This window comes from Phodopus roborovskii, unplaced genomic scaffold (genome assembly GCF_943737965.1).
Source record: "Phodopus roborovskii unplaced genomic scaffold, PHOROB, whole genome shotgun sequence".
Lineage (NCBI taxonomy): Eukaryota > Metazoa > Chordata > Mammalia > Rodentia > Cricetidae > Phodopus > Phodopus roborovskii.
Genome location: NW_026126480.1, coordinates 39,559,117 through 39,577,707, shown reverse-complemented (window position 1 = coordinate 39,577,707; position 18,591 = coordinate 39,559,117). Strand labels below are relative to the sequence as shown.

The window sequence follows — 18,591 nt, the reverse complement described above, 5'->3', positions numbered from 1 at the left end:
AAAGAGGTTCCGGCACTACTTGGGCTGGAGGAGACAGAATGGAGACCGCGATCGAAGATCCTGGGCTGGACCGGGGCCCGACGCTCACCTCGTCCTGGGACGCGGCGTGCGGGTCGCTGACCCAAAGCCTCCTCCTTACCCGGATTGGGCCAAGTGCCCAAGACTTGAACTTCGAGCAGCTGCTAGCACCGCCATCTCCGGGGTGCGCCGGGCCGGGACCGGGTGACAGCCACGCTGATGAGGAGCCGGGAGGAGGACGGGAGGCGAGCGAGGCCGCTGGGCCAGCCGGCGTGGGCTGAGGGAGCGGTGCCGGGAGGTGGGCGAGGCTGCGGGCAAGTGCTGTGCTCTGGGCCGGAGAGGCCTGGAAACTCGGGTTCAGGATCCTAGCTAGGGTCAGCAGGGACAACCCCACACGCTCCAGTTAGAATCCTCCTCGCCCAACCAGCCAACCTTCTATTCAGGGGTACAGGAGCAGAACAAGTCCAACCATAAAGAACCACGGGAACTTAAAAGAAGACACATCGTTTTTTTTTTTTTTTTTCTTTACACGCTGTAAACGCTTTTAATTGACTGCGAATGAATTAGAGATTTGAGTAGAATGGCCACGGCCTGGGAAAGCCTCCGTGTCTTATGAATTCAGCGTGTTGGGGAAGGTTCTTGACCTCAGGACAAGTACAAATGAGTTTGACGAGATGGGTTATAGTTCTGTTCAGAAAAGTTCACTATGATATGTTTTATCAATTTTGTTGTCAGTTCGGATCTGGTGAGTTTGAAGAAGAGCCTGAGTCGCCGCGATGAAAACCCCTGCTTCCTTTACCTGAAGTGTGGGCCTAATGGGGCCGAAGAGATACTTTCAGTTGGCATCCTGAGTTCAGCAAGAAACATGGAAGTATACGTAGGAGAGGAGTATTGTGGAACCAGTCGGGGCAAGAATGTCTGCACTGTCGACAGGTTTGTGACTTGTCCATGTGAAAGTGTGCATCTGAATCTGTCTTTTTAGGGGAGAGAAGTTAAAAAATAAACAAACCAAAAACCAACAACAAAAAACATACCAATAGGTATAGGTTAGACCATCAGGCATTCAAAATTCAAAAGACAGCTCAGATGAGTGGTCTTATAAGTATGGAAATTTAGGGCTAATTAACAGGAAGTGGATTGGTAGGTCGCTGGTAATTAGTGAAAGAGTTATTAAACTAAAGTCCTGGTAGCTTGTTTCTCAGCTGGATGTGGTAGCACATGTCTTTAAGGTGTGTCTTTGTGAATTTGAGGCTATCCTGGTCTACATAGTGAGTTCCAGGACAGCCAGGGCAGTTACACAGAGAAACCCTGTCTTGAAAAACAAACAAATATTCTTATTTCTCTTATTTAACTCAGTGGGGTCTGTTTTACAACAATTAGACATTCTGAAACTCTGGATATATTCCCTTCTAGAACGCTCCTTAAAAATGATATATCAATGCTATATGTTCCTTATAAATACATATATATCATTGGTCTATCAATGATAAAGCTCCTTATAAATGATATATGACTTGTCACATCAGTGTGCTCATTAGCCTATTATAAGATGGAAAATTTGTGGGTTTTTTTTTTCCCCTAGTCACTTTATAAGGTTCTGCTTAAATCTATCCTTAATATAATCCAGACTCTTTATGTCCTATGCATGTTGGAAATAATAGTCGTGTTTATAGACTTTTAAATATGCCTTGTGCCACTTTGTTTAGTTTTTTCATATAGCTGTTAAGTGGGAGATACAGAGCCTCCAAGCAGTACAGCACAATCAGGAACCTCTCATTCCCTGTGCCTGAGCAGGAAAAGGGAACCCAGGAAACATTTCTTCTCAAATATATATTAATGCTTATAATCATTGGATGTTAAAAATGAATTCTTTTATTTTAGTGAACATGAAAAGATTCTGTTGTACAAAAAATTCCTAAAATTGGAATCTCCCACACATGCTTGTAAAATAAAGGTAAGTCATCACTACATTTTAAGGTTTAATCAAGTTGTTACTATTCTATACATATTTCTCTTGGTTTGGCAGTACGATTAATCTAATTTGGTCCCAAGGTTTAGTTCAGAAATGCTTAGGGTTATTATTTAAGTGGGGTAATTTGTTAGTTACAGAAAATGTTTTGTTAATATATATATTTTGAAGGCTTGTGAAGCTTGGCTAAGAACATTTAAAAAATCTTTGCATAAAACTATAGTACCACAAAAGGCAGAAGCAAAACTGGCCCTGTATGAAAAGAATGAAGGAGAAGTTCAAACAAGAGCCAGACATTATAAGAAATTTGGATTGTTGTCTTTTGCCAGAAAAATATTCTTGAGATAAACATTAATGATATTGTCGTAGTTTAGGAATAAGTACTAAGTTGGAAAACTCAAGAAATAAATACTAATTCAGCTTTGTTGACAACGATTGCTTTGGCCAATGCTATCTTTCTGAACTATCTGGACCTACTTCATGAGGAAAATTAATGGACCCTAGAAACCAAATTCATGGGTCATTTTTATCTGTGAAATTATATTCGTACTATCACAGAAAACAGTAAGACTTAGTTTTAAGATAAGAAAAACAATGATTTTCATTGAAGAGCTCAGAACTGGTTATTCCAATGTCAGTTTAAGTGGAATAAACTAATAGCTTGTGCAGGCATTTAAATCAAGTGGTTTAAATTATCCAGTGTATATTTAGTACTTGTTGATAACAGATACTTCACTAGGCATTTAGGAATATTAATCGAAAATTGAAGTGCCAGCCTCCATGTTGCTTATATTTTAGTGGGACAAGACAGATGACAGTCAGATTTACTGATTATGTAAATTTTATATAGACTATAGTCTTTGGTCACCAGTGGTACAGACCTTTAATCCCATCACTTGGGAGACAGAGGCAGAGCATGTGGATATCTATGAGTTCAAGGCCAGCCTGATCTACACAACAGGATCTAGGACAGGTATAGTTACATAAAGAGACCCTGTCTGAAAAAACAAACAGACAGAAATATACTGTAGTCAGTGGTGAGAAAGGCTCTTGGGATTATACAACATAAAGGAGACAATAGGGCCCAGGATGGTGATACATACTCAGGAGCATCATAAGATTGAAGCCAGCTAGGTCTGTGTACTGAGTTCCAGGCTATTCAGTGCTACCCATTGAGATTCCGTCTGAAGAAACTAAAAAATAAAAATACATAGATAAAAAAAGGGAGGTAATACTGAAATAGAATATAAATTTAATGAACATTTACTTAACTGTTGAGGACTGATATATATTTGATACCACACTCAGAGTTTATAGAACCTGTTTTTTTTTTTTTTTTTTTTTTTTTTTTTTTTTTAATTGACCTTTGTCTTTGTGACAGGAGTCTATGTATCTCTCAAAGTGAATAATTTTTGTGACTGTTCTGTGGAACATGTGTTAGTCTGAACAGAGTTTTCAATTAGGGAATCTCTCTGACATGTGTGAAAGCTTGTATAAATGTTCCTAATTCAGAATTCTGATCACTTAGTGATACATAGTGGCTATTTTGGCACACAAATCTCTATGAAAGTCATCTTAACCATTTTCTGGTTCAGTCTTAGCATTTGTCCAGGATTTCACATGTTATGAAATAGAAGAATTCAAAATTTAAACTCAGGTGTGTCTGATTTAAAGCCCTTCCCTTTATGTCACACATGGAATGTCTTTTGGTTCAGGAATATGCACTGCCTAAACTGTCAGAGTGATGGGAATACAGCTTAGTGCCAAGCACTGACCCAGCATGCATGAGACCCTAGTTACTATTCTCTCAGTACCCCAAAGTTAGTGGGAAGACGTCATAAACAAAAATGGAAAAATGTGGTGATAAAAGCCAAGAGTGCTGGGTTCCAAAGCTTGACTTACACCACTGAGTATCCTTCACCCTGTCAAACTCACCCCTAATTCCACTTTTTATGTAAACCACCAGTTGTTACATATTAAGTACTTCTGATATCACATCTCTCCTTTTCTAAACTACAGAAGACTGGTTAAGATTTAGATAAATGCTGTATGGGCATCTGGACCGTTGTATTTTATATTAAATAATATTAATGCCAACTGGGGAGTGCTAGGATTGAGGGCTCTTAGGTTTCTTCTTTTCCTCTGTGATACAGAGGATTCAGACCTGGGGCCTTGAGCACAACAGTCAAGTAGTCTGCACCGAGCTATACCCCCAGCCAGCTGTGGCTTATTTTTTAATTCCTTAGACCACATAAACAAAAAGATTTCATATTTTTTATGTGTACCTTATGGCTTGGGGAGGATTTCTTTATTTAAATAATTGATGTTTTCCTCGTGATTTATTTTCTAAGTTTGACTACTGTAAAAAAAACTTTAAATGCACTTGAAGTTAATTTTAGACTTGAATGCCCTGTCTTGCTTTGGTAATATTAAGAGGTTACCTTAAGTGATGGTTGTTTTTAATATCACTGTCATTCCCTGGAATGTTTTTGTTTCATGATAGTTGCTGTCCTTCGGTGAAAAGCAGTGTGTGCTCATCAGTAAAGTTGTGGTGTACGTGAGACCCAGGTCAGCAAATCCTTCACCCAGCCCTTCTGCTCTAGGATCACGGATAGACCTCGACAGTGTCCAAACCATAATGGAGTCCATGGGGTCAAAGTTATCTCCTGGAGCTCAGCAGCTGATGAATATGATTAGGTTCCAGCAGCAGGCAAGTAGAGATGTATTTTGTTAAATTTTAAAATGGTGGCTTGGGGAGATGGTTCAGTTGGTAAAAGGCTTGATGTGCAAGCCTGAGGACCTGAGTTTGCATTCCTAGAGTCATGTAAAAACAGAAAGCATTATTAAACGTGTCTGTAAATTCTGTATTCCTACAAAAAGATGGGAGGTGAAGGCCCGAGAATCCCTTGATAGTCACAGGCCAGTTGGTCTGGTATTTACCAATGGGTTTACACCTTGTTCTAAAGAGGTAGAAGAACTTGAGGTAATCCTCTGACTTCAGACACACACACACACACACATACACACATACACAGTGCCCCTCCTCCAAAAGACAACATATTTTTAATACTGACCTTTAATATGATAACATATTGACTTTTCTCTCTTAGTTTCTGCTGTTTTAACTGTCATCTATTCTATTTTTAATTTTTAAAAAAGTCACATTTTGTAGACTTGCCTTTCTACAAATGTTCTAACTGCGTTGATTCAATTTTCCCCAAATTCATTTTATGTATTCATTCAGCTGTGAGCAAGACTCTGGCTTGCTTCCTTTTGAGGGTGTAAAGATGATCAGGTAGCGTGTAGCCAATTTTTAAGTATTGTATCTGGGAAGTGATGAGATTAAAAGAGGTATACTGAAGTAAGTGGCATTTCATCTGGGCTATTAAAGAGGAAGTTGGGGTTAGTTAGGTCTATCTAGAGCTTGGTTATTTTAGTGAGATGCTAATAATGGATAAGATCTTCAGTGGCAGAAGGAGTAGGATCTAGGTAAGAAATGAAAGTAGACAGGAGAGATTTAAAGATTCGTACTTGATCATAGAGATCTAGCACATAGTGAGATCATTTAAGTTTTCAAATGTCTTTGACCTATTTTTAAAGAGCTTTTATTCCACTATTAATGTGGAAGGTTATTCAAAGGAGAGTAAGACTACAACAGAGAGACCAGCTGTATGTGATTTCCCTTACTCAGGTGAGAGGTGATGCTAGGGTAAGTGTGGTACGTGATGCTGGGTTGGGAGATTAATAAACCTTGAAGCATGAAGTCACTGGGACTAGATAGTTAATACTACTATTGAAGGAGAAAATAAAGTCACATGAGAAACCGAGGCCTTGAGGATGGAATTACCAGAAATATAAATGGAGCCAATGGGATGAGGACACTTGGTAAAAGGAGTCTAATATGGGGAATATCAAATTTAGCTGTGACCAGGGATTGCTGGAAGGATATTTTAGCATTTGCAGACAGGATCAGGAGAGGAGGAGGTGGCTGGCTACAAGGGAGGTTTGGGTGATGTACCCATAGTAGGAACCCTGTGAACAGAGAGGCTGAAACTAGAAAGAAAGAGTCTTGGAGAGAAGCTACATCTAGCAAAATATGGGGAGAGGAAGGTGGCACCAAAAGAACAGAAGGCACCAGTGTGATCAAAGAGAGGTTTTAATATCTGTAGTGAGGTAGTCCTTCTGTAGCACTGACCACGCCCATTGGGGGGTGGAGCGATGGGCGGAGGTGACCTGAGGAAGGAGGTCGGAGGGGGCCAGGAAGGTGCTCTCTCTTTCTGGCGTGACTCGGACAGGAGAGGATCGGGTTGAATTTCCTGGTGTTCATCTGTCTAGGTTGTAAGTTATTTCTCCCTGAATAAACATCTATTTGGCCTATTTGTTTATCCTGATCCTTATTTACCGCAATAAATATCAGGTTAGCTGAAGCTAAGCTGTTCTGTCACTTGGCAGTCTGTTTCCCTCAGCGGGGTGGCCGTACTTCTTTAAGTAATGAAATTCTCTTCACAAAATTTAAGTGACACCAATGTAAAGATGACAGTATTGATGTGGAGATTGGAGGTAAATACTGTGTGGTTTCATTGCTGGGGACAGGGTGTTCCTGGGCTATGGGCAGAGTAAAGAGATCCAGAAGAACTGAGGACTTCAAAACCACAAAAGCATTTTAAAACAAGTGACAGTTTCTGGTTTGCTTCTTGTCCTGCATGGTCTCACTTGGGTGCCTTAAGTTCCAGCTCACCCACAGCCCACCCTTCACACCCAAGCAGGACAAACTTAAAGGAAAACTATGCTTCCTGTTTCATGTCTTTGCATTTAGTTTACATCTGGATATTTATATTATCTTAGCCCTTCTTTCCTTCTCATCTTGGCTACAGATGCTTGGGTTCCTTTTCCAGACATTCTGATGTTCCTATTCCTTATATATGCAAACATGTTGCTACCTCCAGGCCTATTTATTCAGTTGTCTTCTTTGGCTAGAATTCTCCTCCTGTGATATTATTGTATCTATTTTCTTACTCTAATTTCACTTTAATTATTATATTCTTAACTAGGCATTCCCTGTCACATAATTCATAGTAGCACATCCTTCCTAATCTTTATCATAGTTTCATTTGCACCCTTCTGACCACTTTGTTATATATTTTTAGTTACTATTTTTCTCACTAAAGTGAGAATGCTGAGTGTTGTGTTTAAAAGTGCAATCAGAGAGTTGTCTGCTTTGTTTACTGTACTATGCATATGTAGCTTATCATATAAGTACTTTGAGTGCTACAGGGAGTGAGTTTAAATAACAATAGGATATAAAACACATTATGGAGGGTTAGTAGTAGCTGGGTTTGGGAAGTATTGAATGCTAACAGTTTTTTTTTTTTTCCAAGAAGTTTAGACATAAAGAGGAAATTAGAAGGTGGGTATATAAAGGAATATTGAGAATAATGGAAATATTTCTCAACTTGTGAGGTTTGTCCCTTTCTAGGAGTTACAGCAGTTTTGACTTTTCTTTTCCATTTGTTTTAGGCAGGGTCTCTTTATGTAGTCCAGGCTGTTCTGGAACTCACTTTGTAAACCAGGCTGACCTCAGACCCACAGAGATCCTCCTGCCATTGCCCCCCAATTGCTGGGATCAAAGGCATGCACTACTGTGTCTGGCTGGTCTGATTTTTCTTAAAGTGTGTTCCATGTAAAACAAAATTCTCTGCAATGTCTTCAGAAGATTGACTCCAGGCCCTTGCTTGTTACCTACTAAATCTGACAGGGTGAAATTCAAGAATCAGTATTTTTAATGGTGACTTCTGGGGCAAAGTTTGTGTGTATTATAAAATCTTTTAGTAGAAGATATAAAAAAGCAATAACTATGGAAGGATTTTGGAAATGATTAAAGGAGAGTGATGAATTACATATTATCAGCTCACTGGTTTCTATCTTTGAAAAGCTTGGCTCAAGGAAAATATTACATTTTTTTTCTGGTTTTATTCTATTAGTAATAAGTCTTTTATTGCACCAGTTTCAAAGAAAATTATTAGATGAAAAACAACAGTGTTCTTGCTGCTGTTATTCTGTTCCCCAGAGGTAAGTAACCAAGGCAACAGTTTGTGAGTTTTCTCTATATGGGAAACACATGGAAGGGACAGCCACAATGATGGGTTACTACCATGTACCCTGTAGGCAGAGATTCAGGAATTTGTTTTCCATTACTTCACTTGATATTTCTGCTGGCTAATTTTTTAATTAGTGAATTTCTTATAGATGACTAGGCAGTATATATCTGTCAAAAGGAATGCCTTAGCAAATGCTTTTACATTTATGATTTTTTTTTCTGCTAAACTAATGGCAACCCATAATTTTGACATGAACTATAGTATAAATACCATTATGATTAGTATATATTTTTCAATTCTCTAGTGTACAGTTTTGAGCTATAAAAGAGAAATAGCATTTCCATTGTGCCTGAATAAAGCTCTTTTAAGCCGAAAGAAAGATGTCAAATGTTATAAGCATGAAAATATATATGATTTTTTCTTGTTCCAGAAATATGTTAAGGTTTATTCAAAACTGGCATTCAGTAGAACAGAATAAATTGATAACAGGGTAACATTTCTCTACAAAGAGCCTTTTTAAAAATGAATTTAAGTGAAAGAAGTTAGATGGAAATTGTCTATTATAGATTCCCCCTCCTATACACCTCTGCTTCCTTGGCCATTATCCATTATCCTCCCTTTCATCCTGCATTTTTTCCCTTCATCATCTCCATCCTATGATATATTCCCTTTTTCCGTCCTTTAGGGCACCCCCTGCATATGATTCGTATAGGCTCCATGTGAGTTCAGGGATTTTAATTTGGTTTGCTCACTGATGTATTTGTTATTCTTGAAATGGAATGTAGCACAAAGGAGATTTCTGGTAAAAGTTTGTTGGATAAATGCCTTGCAGATCTGGCTTGACCTAGTGATAATATTTAGAGTATTTAGATGACTATATTAACGTAGTTTCTTCAACTAATCCTGGTAATTACTTTTTGAACCTGTCTCTCAAAAGCTATTGATCAGCCATAATGGGAGATGATAGTCCCTGGTTAAAAAACAACAAAAAACCATGGTTGGCATCTAGATTTTGGAGTTAAACTAATCATTTGCCTTAACAGTGTTTGTTGAACTACAGATCATTTTACTTTATTGGAAAAACTGAAAGGCATAATAGGGAGGTGGTCAGCCTTCTCTTTAAGATAAGCCAGGATCTTCTTATGAGCTTAGGTGTGGCCTCAGAATTAAAGCAAACACAGCTAAGAGTAGGTTATTTTAGGCATCAAAAATGTCACAAATGTATCTATAGAACATCTACTTCTATAGTGCAACTGTCCACCATGTAACCTCCATGAAAACTCATTGCAAAAGATGTGACCAGGTAAAATGAATAGTTTACTATATATTGAAAATTGGGTGGACATTTTAGGTTGAACTTTGAGAAGATAATTGATGGGGGCTAGAGAGATTGTTCAGCAGTCAAGAGTACTTGCTGCTTTGGTAGATGCCCTGGGTCCTGTCTCCAGCATCAACATCAGGTGGCTCACAACTGCTTGTAACTCCAGTTCCAGAAGCCAACACCCTCCCTTTGCCCCTGTGGGCACTCCATGTACCTGGTACACATACATACACAGACATAAACTCATATACTTGAAAATAAAAAATCAAAAATCTAAAAGAAAATGATCAACTATTTTAACTAATCTTAAGTGTTACTGCCATAAGGAAGCCTTTAGTAGTGAAAAAAATATAGCCTGTTAGTGTATTTTACTGTTATAGTAGTGTATATTTTAATGTGTTCTTTAGGAAAAGCTACAGTGAAATGATCAAAAGAAGTTTAAGTTTATGTTCCAGCCCTGCCACACACTGCCTGGTTTCCATGGGCAGGAACTTTTCACCTTGGTTTCCTCTGCTTAACATTGAGCAGTAACAGCTTTCTTCATGGGGATGCATTGCAGATCAACAAAAGAGTGCATAGTGTCTGACTTCTGTCAACAGCTCCAAAGCTCAGCCTTCACTCTTTAATATTTACTGATTTTTCTTGCTCAGAATCGTCTTCCCATTGGAGATCAACTTCAGTCAGTGTTGGGAACCACAGGACACAAGCATCTGATTGCACTGCAGTCTTCACTTTCTTCAGGAGTCGTAGACAAGGCGTCCTCTACACCTTTTCCTTTTAGAACTGGATTGACACCTTCAACCATCACTGAAAATCTAAAGGCTCTTATTGATAAAAGCACAAAGCCACCTGGAGAAGGAAATACCACAAACCATGATGAGTGTCACCTTGTGCCACAAAACCATTCCCTTCTTGAAAATGATCTTAAAAATGCAGTGTCTTCTTTCTTACCAAAGAAGACGAGTGGCAACTCAAACACGCCCAACTCTGAGTTGCTGCCATTTCTTCAGAATTTGTGTAGTCAGGTCAACCATCTCCGAGTGGGACATAATACCAGGTGGCAAGAAAACATCTCCAAGCCCCGAGAGAGCATTGTCGGTGTCTCGTAAGTATTTTATTTTAAAGCAAATATAGTTGAGATTTGGTAGGTGGGAGAGTCTGATGAAGGGAAACAGACTTGCCTCAGGTGCACTACCTGACGAGCTGTTTCCAGCATTTATAGTTCATCATTGGCACACTTAACTAGGAATAGAATAGAATGGATTGCTTTAGAAGAAATGTCTAGATTTGGTGTTGCAGTTTCAGGCATTTGTGGAAGAGTACAACCATTAACTAAGGGTTGCAATAAAAAGCTATGTGCATGAATTTGGAGAAACTGTAAGAACTTACAATTTTTGACTAGGTGTGTTATGCTTGTCATTGTAACAATTTACCTTTGTTATTTGTGTTTGTTCCAGGCTGTGTTTAAAGTAAAAAACTATAGTGGGATGGGAATTATTTATAATGTAGATGCTCCTCTGGTCTCAATCTGTTATCTCTGCAGCGTGTTTGATTAGAATGTTGCCAAGTAGCATATTCCTAACTCTTTTCACAGATATAGTTTGTCAAAATAGTGTTCTAGTCTGAAATACAGAACTCTGGTCATAGTTCAGATTAACCATTTTCTTTTACTGGTCAGTCTTTTTAGTTTAAAGTTTACATCTGAAAATGGTATAGTTTAGAGGAAAATATCACCAATCACCAACATGATTACATCAGCATTTATACTAAGTTCTACTGAAATGCCAGAATACAGTCTTTTTCACGTCTGTGGAAGAGTCACAGAAATAGATTATATCTCAAGTCATAAATGAGCCTCACCAAATTTAAGAGGACTGAAAACAAAGAAAGTGTTTTCTCTGACCATAAAGATAAGAAATCATTTAACGGTAATGGAAAGACAACTGGAAAATTTCCAAACACTTGATGATTAAACAACACAGTTTGTCTGATTGAAGAAGTCTAGGAGTTGGAGAAATGTTTCAGTTGGTAAAGTACTTGCTGTGCAAGCATGAGGATCTGCATTTCAAACCTTAGTACCCATGTTTAAAACACAAAAACAAGCCATGTGGTGGTAGCACAGCCTTTAATCCTAGCACTTGGGAAGCAGAGGCAGGAGGATCTCAGTGAGTCTAAGGCCAGCCTGGTCCACAAAGAGTTTTCCAGGACAGCCAGGACTTACACAGAAACCCTGTCTTTAAAAACAAAACAAAACAAAACAAAAAGCAAAATACCCAAAATTCTATAGTTTGGGTGCTGGGAGGCTCAGACAGGAGGATTCCTGGGTCTTGCTGGTCAACTGGTCTAAATCAGGGAGCTCTGGTTCTGTGAGAGACTCTGTCTCAACAAATAGAGTAACAGAAGGAAACACCAGATGTCAGCCTCCTGCTCTATAGGCTCATGTGTACAGATATGTATGTATGTATGTATGTATGTATGTATGTATGTATATGTATGTATGTGTGTACAGATATATGTATGTATGTATATGTATGTATGTATGTGTGTATATATATACATGTATATGCATGCATCCACATGAACATGTATACATGCATACAACATACACAGCACACACAAAGAAGTCTCAACAGAAATAATTTTAAAATATATAAAGCCAAGTAAAAATGCAGAGATGAAAGTTTGTGGGCCATATCTAAAGAAGTATGCCAAGGGTCAGTACCATCATACGCTGCCTTAGTGAAGATGGCTATGAGAACAGTGGCACAAAACTACTACCTAAAAAATGAAATAAGAGCTGGAGAGATGGCTTAGCAGTTGAGAACATTTGTGGGTTTAATCCCCAGCACTCACATGGCTTAAAACTCTAGCCCCAGTAACTCCAGTGCCCTCTCCTAACCTCTGTGGGCACCAGGTGTGCACATGGCACATATGTATACATACAAGGAAAACACTCATACACATAACATAAAGAAATTTTAAAAATTAATTATGTCCTGAGTATTTCTAAGTCCAATGGTGGCACAAACCTGCAGTTCCAATGTTCAGGAAGCCAAAGGAGGAGGTTCATAAGAACAGGAAAACAATAAGAAAATAATGAAATAGGTGATTCTTTGAAAATTTCATGAAAATTAATGAGCTTCTAGCAAGACTAGAAAATAAGGGGCAAGAAGATACATACTTCCAGTGTGAGATACAGTAGAGAATATCACTACAGTGTCTTGGTAGTAAGGGGAAGTGTAAATAACTTCATGCTCACACATTTAATAATAGAGGAAATGGATTAACTTTTAAAAAACCATAAACTACAGAACACAACACAAAATAGATAATGGAATGACCCTATAGCCTCTAATAATAGTGAATTTGTAATGGAAGGGTATTAAGATTTGGATGTGGTGTGTCCCCCCTCTCCCACCCCCATATTGAAGGCTTGATTTTCACTTAGTGGATCTGGTCATTGAGTGATGATTGGATCATGAAGGCATTCCACTTATGGAGTTGTATTTTATTAGTATTTGGAGATGTTAGAGTGGGGCTTAGTTGGAGGAAATAGGTTACTGGAGCCTGACTTTGGAGAATGTCTCATCCCAGGCTCTCCCTGGTTCTTTTCTGGCTGGCTGCCAGCTTTGCTCTGGTATACACTCATCTCCCATACATTCCGCTCCACCTTGGGTCCACAGCAATGGAGAAAGCAATTGTGGACCGAAAACTGAAAGCAAAAGCCGAGGAAACCTGGAGTTTATTCTCAGATATTGTCACAGTGATGGGAAGCCAACTAACACAGAATGTTCACGGAAAAAGAAAAAATTCTGGTCTAGATAGTTCCGAGAGCAGTGGGTTTTACATAATCTAGTAACTCAAAGGGCAAGAAGACTTCATTTTATGAAGCCACTATTACCAGGCACCTCAACTAGATTCTAAATAATTTGAAGTCCATAAAATATATGGAAGTACATTTTAAAATATCTAAAATAATTATGTATCATTGATAAAATAGGAACTGTGGACTGAAAATTATAAAATTTGAAAGGCTCTAAAAAATAGTGCAGAAACATGACATGTTCATAGATTTACTCAGCATAGTAAAAGCAACAGTACTCCCATAATTGATATGTGTGCTTCGAGTTTAAAAAGAATAAAGCAAGAGAAATCATTTCATATTTCAGGACATGGTAGAGCTGTAGCGTCAGGCCTACCACCAGCAGGGAGTGGGGCAGGCAGGTGGACAGGACAGAGGCACAGAGGTGGCTTGCAGCATTGCAGTTCAGTTGGGGAAGAGCAGTCTCAAAGGTGTTGCTAAGCCAATGTGATATCCACAGGCAACAATAAACCATGACTTAAGCTTCACACCTTCTGTGAAATTGAACAGAAATGGGACATACAACAAAAGGTAAACTGAAACTTCCTAATATATAAGAAGAACTCCTGGGGACTTAGGGAAAAAGTGCTTAGATATACCATCAAAAACTGATGTGAGGACCCCAGCAAAATGTCAAACGTATGCCCATGAAAGACCCTGTTAAGCTGATTTAAATATAACTAGATGAAAATTCAACAAATGACTTTCTAACATACAAAGAAATCACAAAATTTAGCATGTAAAACAATACTGAGTGAAACACAGAAGACAAAGAACCTTACACTAGGGAGACTACATAGGAAGCAGATGAGCAAAGCAGAGTGGCTGGCACTGCTTCATTGTTGCCAGGGGAATGCATATTAAAGCTGCAGATAACGGTGCTTTCTTGGGACACCTAAAACTTGAAAATGCTCACAAGCACTTGGAGAACTAGATCTCTCATGGGTTACTGCTGGGATCATAAAATGGTACAGTCACACAAAAATATTTTGGCAGTTTACTAGATGCACATCATATGACCTGGCTTTTATCATATGCCTAGGCTTTTAATCCTAGAGAAATGAAGTTTTATGGCCTATAAATAGCAGTACATAATTGTTCATAGATGCTTTGTTTTACTTTGTTTTTTTTCAAGACAGGATTTCTCTCTAACAGCCCTGGTTATCGTCCTGGAACTTGCTCTGTAGACCGGGCTGGCCTTGAACTCACAGAATAAGCCTGCCTCTGCTTCCTGAGTGCTGAGATTAAAGGTGTGCACTACTACCGCCCATGTGAAGCTGTATTTGTAATAGTTCTATAATGGAAACACTGAAATATTTTGTAACAGGTAATTTAAGAACAGTATCCCTACTGTGGAGTTAAATTAGCATTTATTACAAAACAAAAAAAACAACCTAAATGGCTTTCAGGTGAATTATGGTGAGGAACAACAGAGACTCATGTAGCCACATAGCAGATGGTAGAGAGCACACTAGTAGGAGTTAGGAAAGGGAATGCAACAAAGGGATGACAGGATGGATGCCTTTGTAGTTAAAAGTTCTGTGCACATGATAATAGCACAGAGCTCTGCATGTATTTTACATAAATATTAGTGTGCTGGTTTTGATATTATTTCATAGGAAATAATAAAACCATTATATATTAATTTAAGTATGAAAAATAAGCAAATTCTTTTAAAACCAATGAAAATTATGTTTTAGTATGTGAAGATCTATATTAGCTTTTGGCTACAATCTTCTATGTGTTACCATATATAACATGTAACTAGTAAGAACACTGAAAGCAAAGGGAGTTAATGTTTGAAATGCACATATTGATACACTAAATCTACTGTCTCAGAACATTCTAGGAAGAGAAGAATTCACTGTTACCAATTCTGTGCATGACTAGAACAGGGGCATTATACCTCATGTACATTTGGAAAATGCCACTGTGTTTTCATGTGAGCTTAAGTCTGAAAGAGTCAGGTACCACCATCCTATTAGTTCAGAAATACTTTGGACCTCATTGAGTCCCTGGAGGAGAGAACACAATGTTTGTAGGCCATACTGTGAGTTCCTTCTTCTGGTGTTCACTGAATGTAACTGCTCTTTCCTGAAGGCTTGTTAGTTTTTTGAGACAGATTCTCATGTATCCCTGTTTCTTAGTTACTTTTATTGTCATGACAACATGCCAGGCCCAAGTCAGCTTATAAAAGAAAACCTTTAATTTAGGAGCTCGTGGTTCCAAGGGTTAGAGGCCATAACCATCATGGTGGGGAACATCGCAGCAGTCAGTCAGGCATATCAGTGTAGCAGTAGCTGAGAGTTTACATCTGATCCAAGCAACAGGCAGAGAGCAAGCTAACTGGGAATGGTGTGGACTTTTGAAACCTCAAAGCCCCCACATCCCCCAGAGGCACACCTCTTCCAACAAGGCCACAGCTTCTAATCCTTCCCAAACAGTTCCAACAACTGGGGGCCAAACATTCAAATATATGAGCTTGAGTGTGTGTAGGGTGGGGGGTCATTCTTTTTCGAATCATCACACCCAGACAAGCCTCTGATTGGCTCTGCAATTGACCACGAACTTTTGATCCTCTTGGCTCCATTTCCCAAGTGCTGAAGTTACAGGTGTGCATCACACCTTTTAGCCATGTGTGCTTGTAGGTGAAGCATGTTCATATGGAAGCTAGAGGACAATGTCAGGTGTCTTCAGAAGCCACCCACATTGTCTTTTGAGATAGCGTCTTTACTAGGCTGAATGGCTAGTGAGCCACTGAGATCTTTTGTCTTTAAGTACCCAATGCTGGGATTTTTAAGTTCATACTACCATGCCTGCCATGTGTATGTGAATTTATGCGGTATGTGTTCATGTATGAGAGTGTACATGCAAGTGTGTGGTGGAGGGGAGAGATCAGTTTTGGGTGTTCCTCAATCATATCTACCTTGGTTCTTGAGATAGGGTTTCTTACTGTATCTGGGGCCCTGATTTGACAAGGTTAGCTGGCCAGTCAGGCATCATCTCTCTGCTTCCCCAGTACAAGGATTATAGCTACACGCCACAGCACCAGGGTTCTTATGGAGTATGCTGGGGATACTTCATGCTTGAATGTCAGTCTTTCCAAACTGAGCCATCTCCCCAACCCCAGCTTTCAATATTTTAATTTTAATTTTTATTCGGAGAATATAGCTTGGGCCTTCGCATTTGCAAAGCGGTTAGTTCTTTTAGTGACTGAGCTATCTCCCTTACCTCATCCGGTCTTATGCAGTGCTAGGGATTTAAGCCAAGGCTTCTGTTTTGTTTTGCTTTGTTTCAAGACAGGGTTTCTTTGTGTAGCTTTGGAGCCTCTCCTGACACTTGCTCTGTAGCCCAGGTTGGCCTCAAATTTATAGAGGCCTGCCTACCTCTGCTTCCCGAGTGCTGGGCTTAAAGGCCACCACCCAGCTAAACTCAAGGCTTCTTGATGCTAGAAAAACACTCAAGCAACAGAACCACAGTCTCACATTGTGCAACAGAACCACAGTCTCAGATTGTTCTTAATTGTCTTTGCTTTACATTGTTCTCAGCTTTCTAACGAGATAAAGCAGTTAGTAGGAGAGTGTTGTGGCGTGCAGTCAGGACTTTGGCCACTGTTGTAGGTTTTAGAACTGAAAATGTGCCATGGGGAGGGTAGAGTTGTAGAGACCAATGCCAGTGGTATATCTTGGGTGCTCTTTGGCTGGCTCAGTTTATTGCTTTTGTCATCATAAACGAGAAAATTGATACACTTAAAATTTTTATTTTTAGGATGGAAGAGCAGCCTATTTGCTCCTACTTGGAAAAGATTCTTTCTAAAAACATGGAACAGATGGAAAAGAAGCTTATGGACCACATTGATGAGAGGATCTATCAGCTCCAGGAGCACATAGATGCTAAAATGGCTTTGTTAGTGGACTTGCTGCGAAATCCCAACTCCCCACCTCCTGGGCTACCTCTAAGACACTATGACTCCAGAGAAGGACTTTCCAATGGAGAGAGATAAGCTGCCAACATACACAATTATTGCAGATATTTATTACATATTTATTACAGAGCCAAAATACAAAAAAGGTTATGAAAATCAAGTCTCTTTAATGTCTTTTGACGTATCATTGTCTTACATGGTGACCTCAGTGCTCATTTTCATTGTACTTGTTACTGTAGATTCCGGTCTGTGCACCAACAGCTACCCTGATACCATCCTAAGTTATTTTGCTTACTATATTTTTCACTCTTACAGAAATGTATACTTATGTTGCTCAAGTGTTTGGGATGTGTAAGGACTTTAGTTTATTAGTTTATATTGTATATTACGTATGTTTGAAGTGAATTTTTTATTTATACATATACCTATGAAATATAGTCTCAGGAGTATGAAAAGAATTGCTATGATTTTTTTTTCTAATTATTTTTGGAAAGTTGGATACCTGTACTCTTTAATTTAGAGTACCAGTTTATACTTGCTGTTATTTATCTGAGATGAATATGTACAATGCTTGGGCTGTCTGAGATAGTTTACAGAGTGAGGAGTCGATCTGTTGTCCATTACAGTGCAGCTGTAGATCGCTTGTGTTCAGTTCTACTATTTCAGATTTGGTGCTGCAGCTAAAATGGAAAGAAATTCTTTTCTGGAACTGACAGGTTCTTTCCCCAGAGGCCTTTTCTAGCATGAGTAATGTGTGACATTCTGAAAATCTAAAACGAGGACTAAGATATGTGAATCTAGGGTTTTGCAATCTTCAGCAGACTGAATTTTCAGAACTTGAGTGTTATGTCTGTGTTGGTAATACAGCTGCGCCTAAATGCATTGCTCTTAAGATCATCTGGAAGTGAATAGAACTCTTTTTATCTAATTTGCTTATGTTGTTTCTTTTCTTTAAAGAAAGGGGATATTTTGTGTTTATCCATTGTTTTGGCAAACTGTTCTTCAAAATGCCTGTTGGTTTTGACCATATGGCAAAGGTGCATGTAGGTCACACCACACTTGTGCTGGTCTTTGGGCTGTGGCTGGGGGGATAGTCACACCATGTGCAGGTGTAAGATGTCACTTCCTAATCAGTGAGGAGAAATCCACTCACAGCTCCAGTCCATGGTTGCCGCTTTTGGTAGTTGTGATTCTTCCGTGATTTACAGAGTACCATTTATGACTTACCAGTGCCATCAGGCCCATAAATCATTAACTGGGGCTGCCCAGGTCTGCAAGGCAGGACCATACCCCTAACTGAAGGCTGTGAAACCATCTTCATCTCAGCCTGACACACCTTTGCAGCCTCATCTCCACTGCCAATCCATGTGTTCTTATCTCTGATCCTGTGACATAGGG

The 18,591-nt window shown here is 39.1% G+C and overlaps 1 protein-coding gene across 1 annotated transcript; it reads left to right on the top strand.

Annotated features, from left to right (window-relative positions):
* On the top strand, positions 1-18,121 carry CUNH10orf88 (chromosome unknown C10orf88 homolog). Its single transcript, XM_051193172.1, has 6 exons — positions 1-202; positions 754-951; positions 1,900-1,972; positions 4,491-4,697; positions 10,057-10,511; positions 17,037-18,121. The coding sequence occupies exons 1-6, from the start codon at positions 39-41 to the stop codon at positions 17,269-17,271; spliced, it is 1,332 nt and encodes a 443-aa protein (XP_051049129.1). The 5' UTR covers positions 1-38; the 3' UTR covers positions 17,272-18,121.
* The last annotated feature ends 470 nt before the right edge of the window (positions 18,122-18,591 follow it).

Coding starts and splice junctions, on each gene's coding strand:
- CUNH10orf88 (XM_051193172.1), top strand. CDS start 39: ATGGAGACCGCGATCGAAGATCCTGGGCTGGACCGGGGCCCGACGCTC. Junction 203..753: donor CTAGCACCGCCATCTCCGGG/GTGCGCCGGGCC, acceptor TTTTGTTGTCAG/TTCGGATCTGGTGAGTTTGA. Junction 1,973..4,490: donor CACATGCTTGTAAAATAAAG/GTAAGTCATCAC, acceptor GTTTCATGATAG/TTGCTGTCCTTCGGTGAAAA.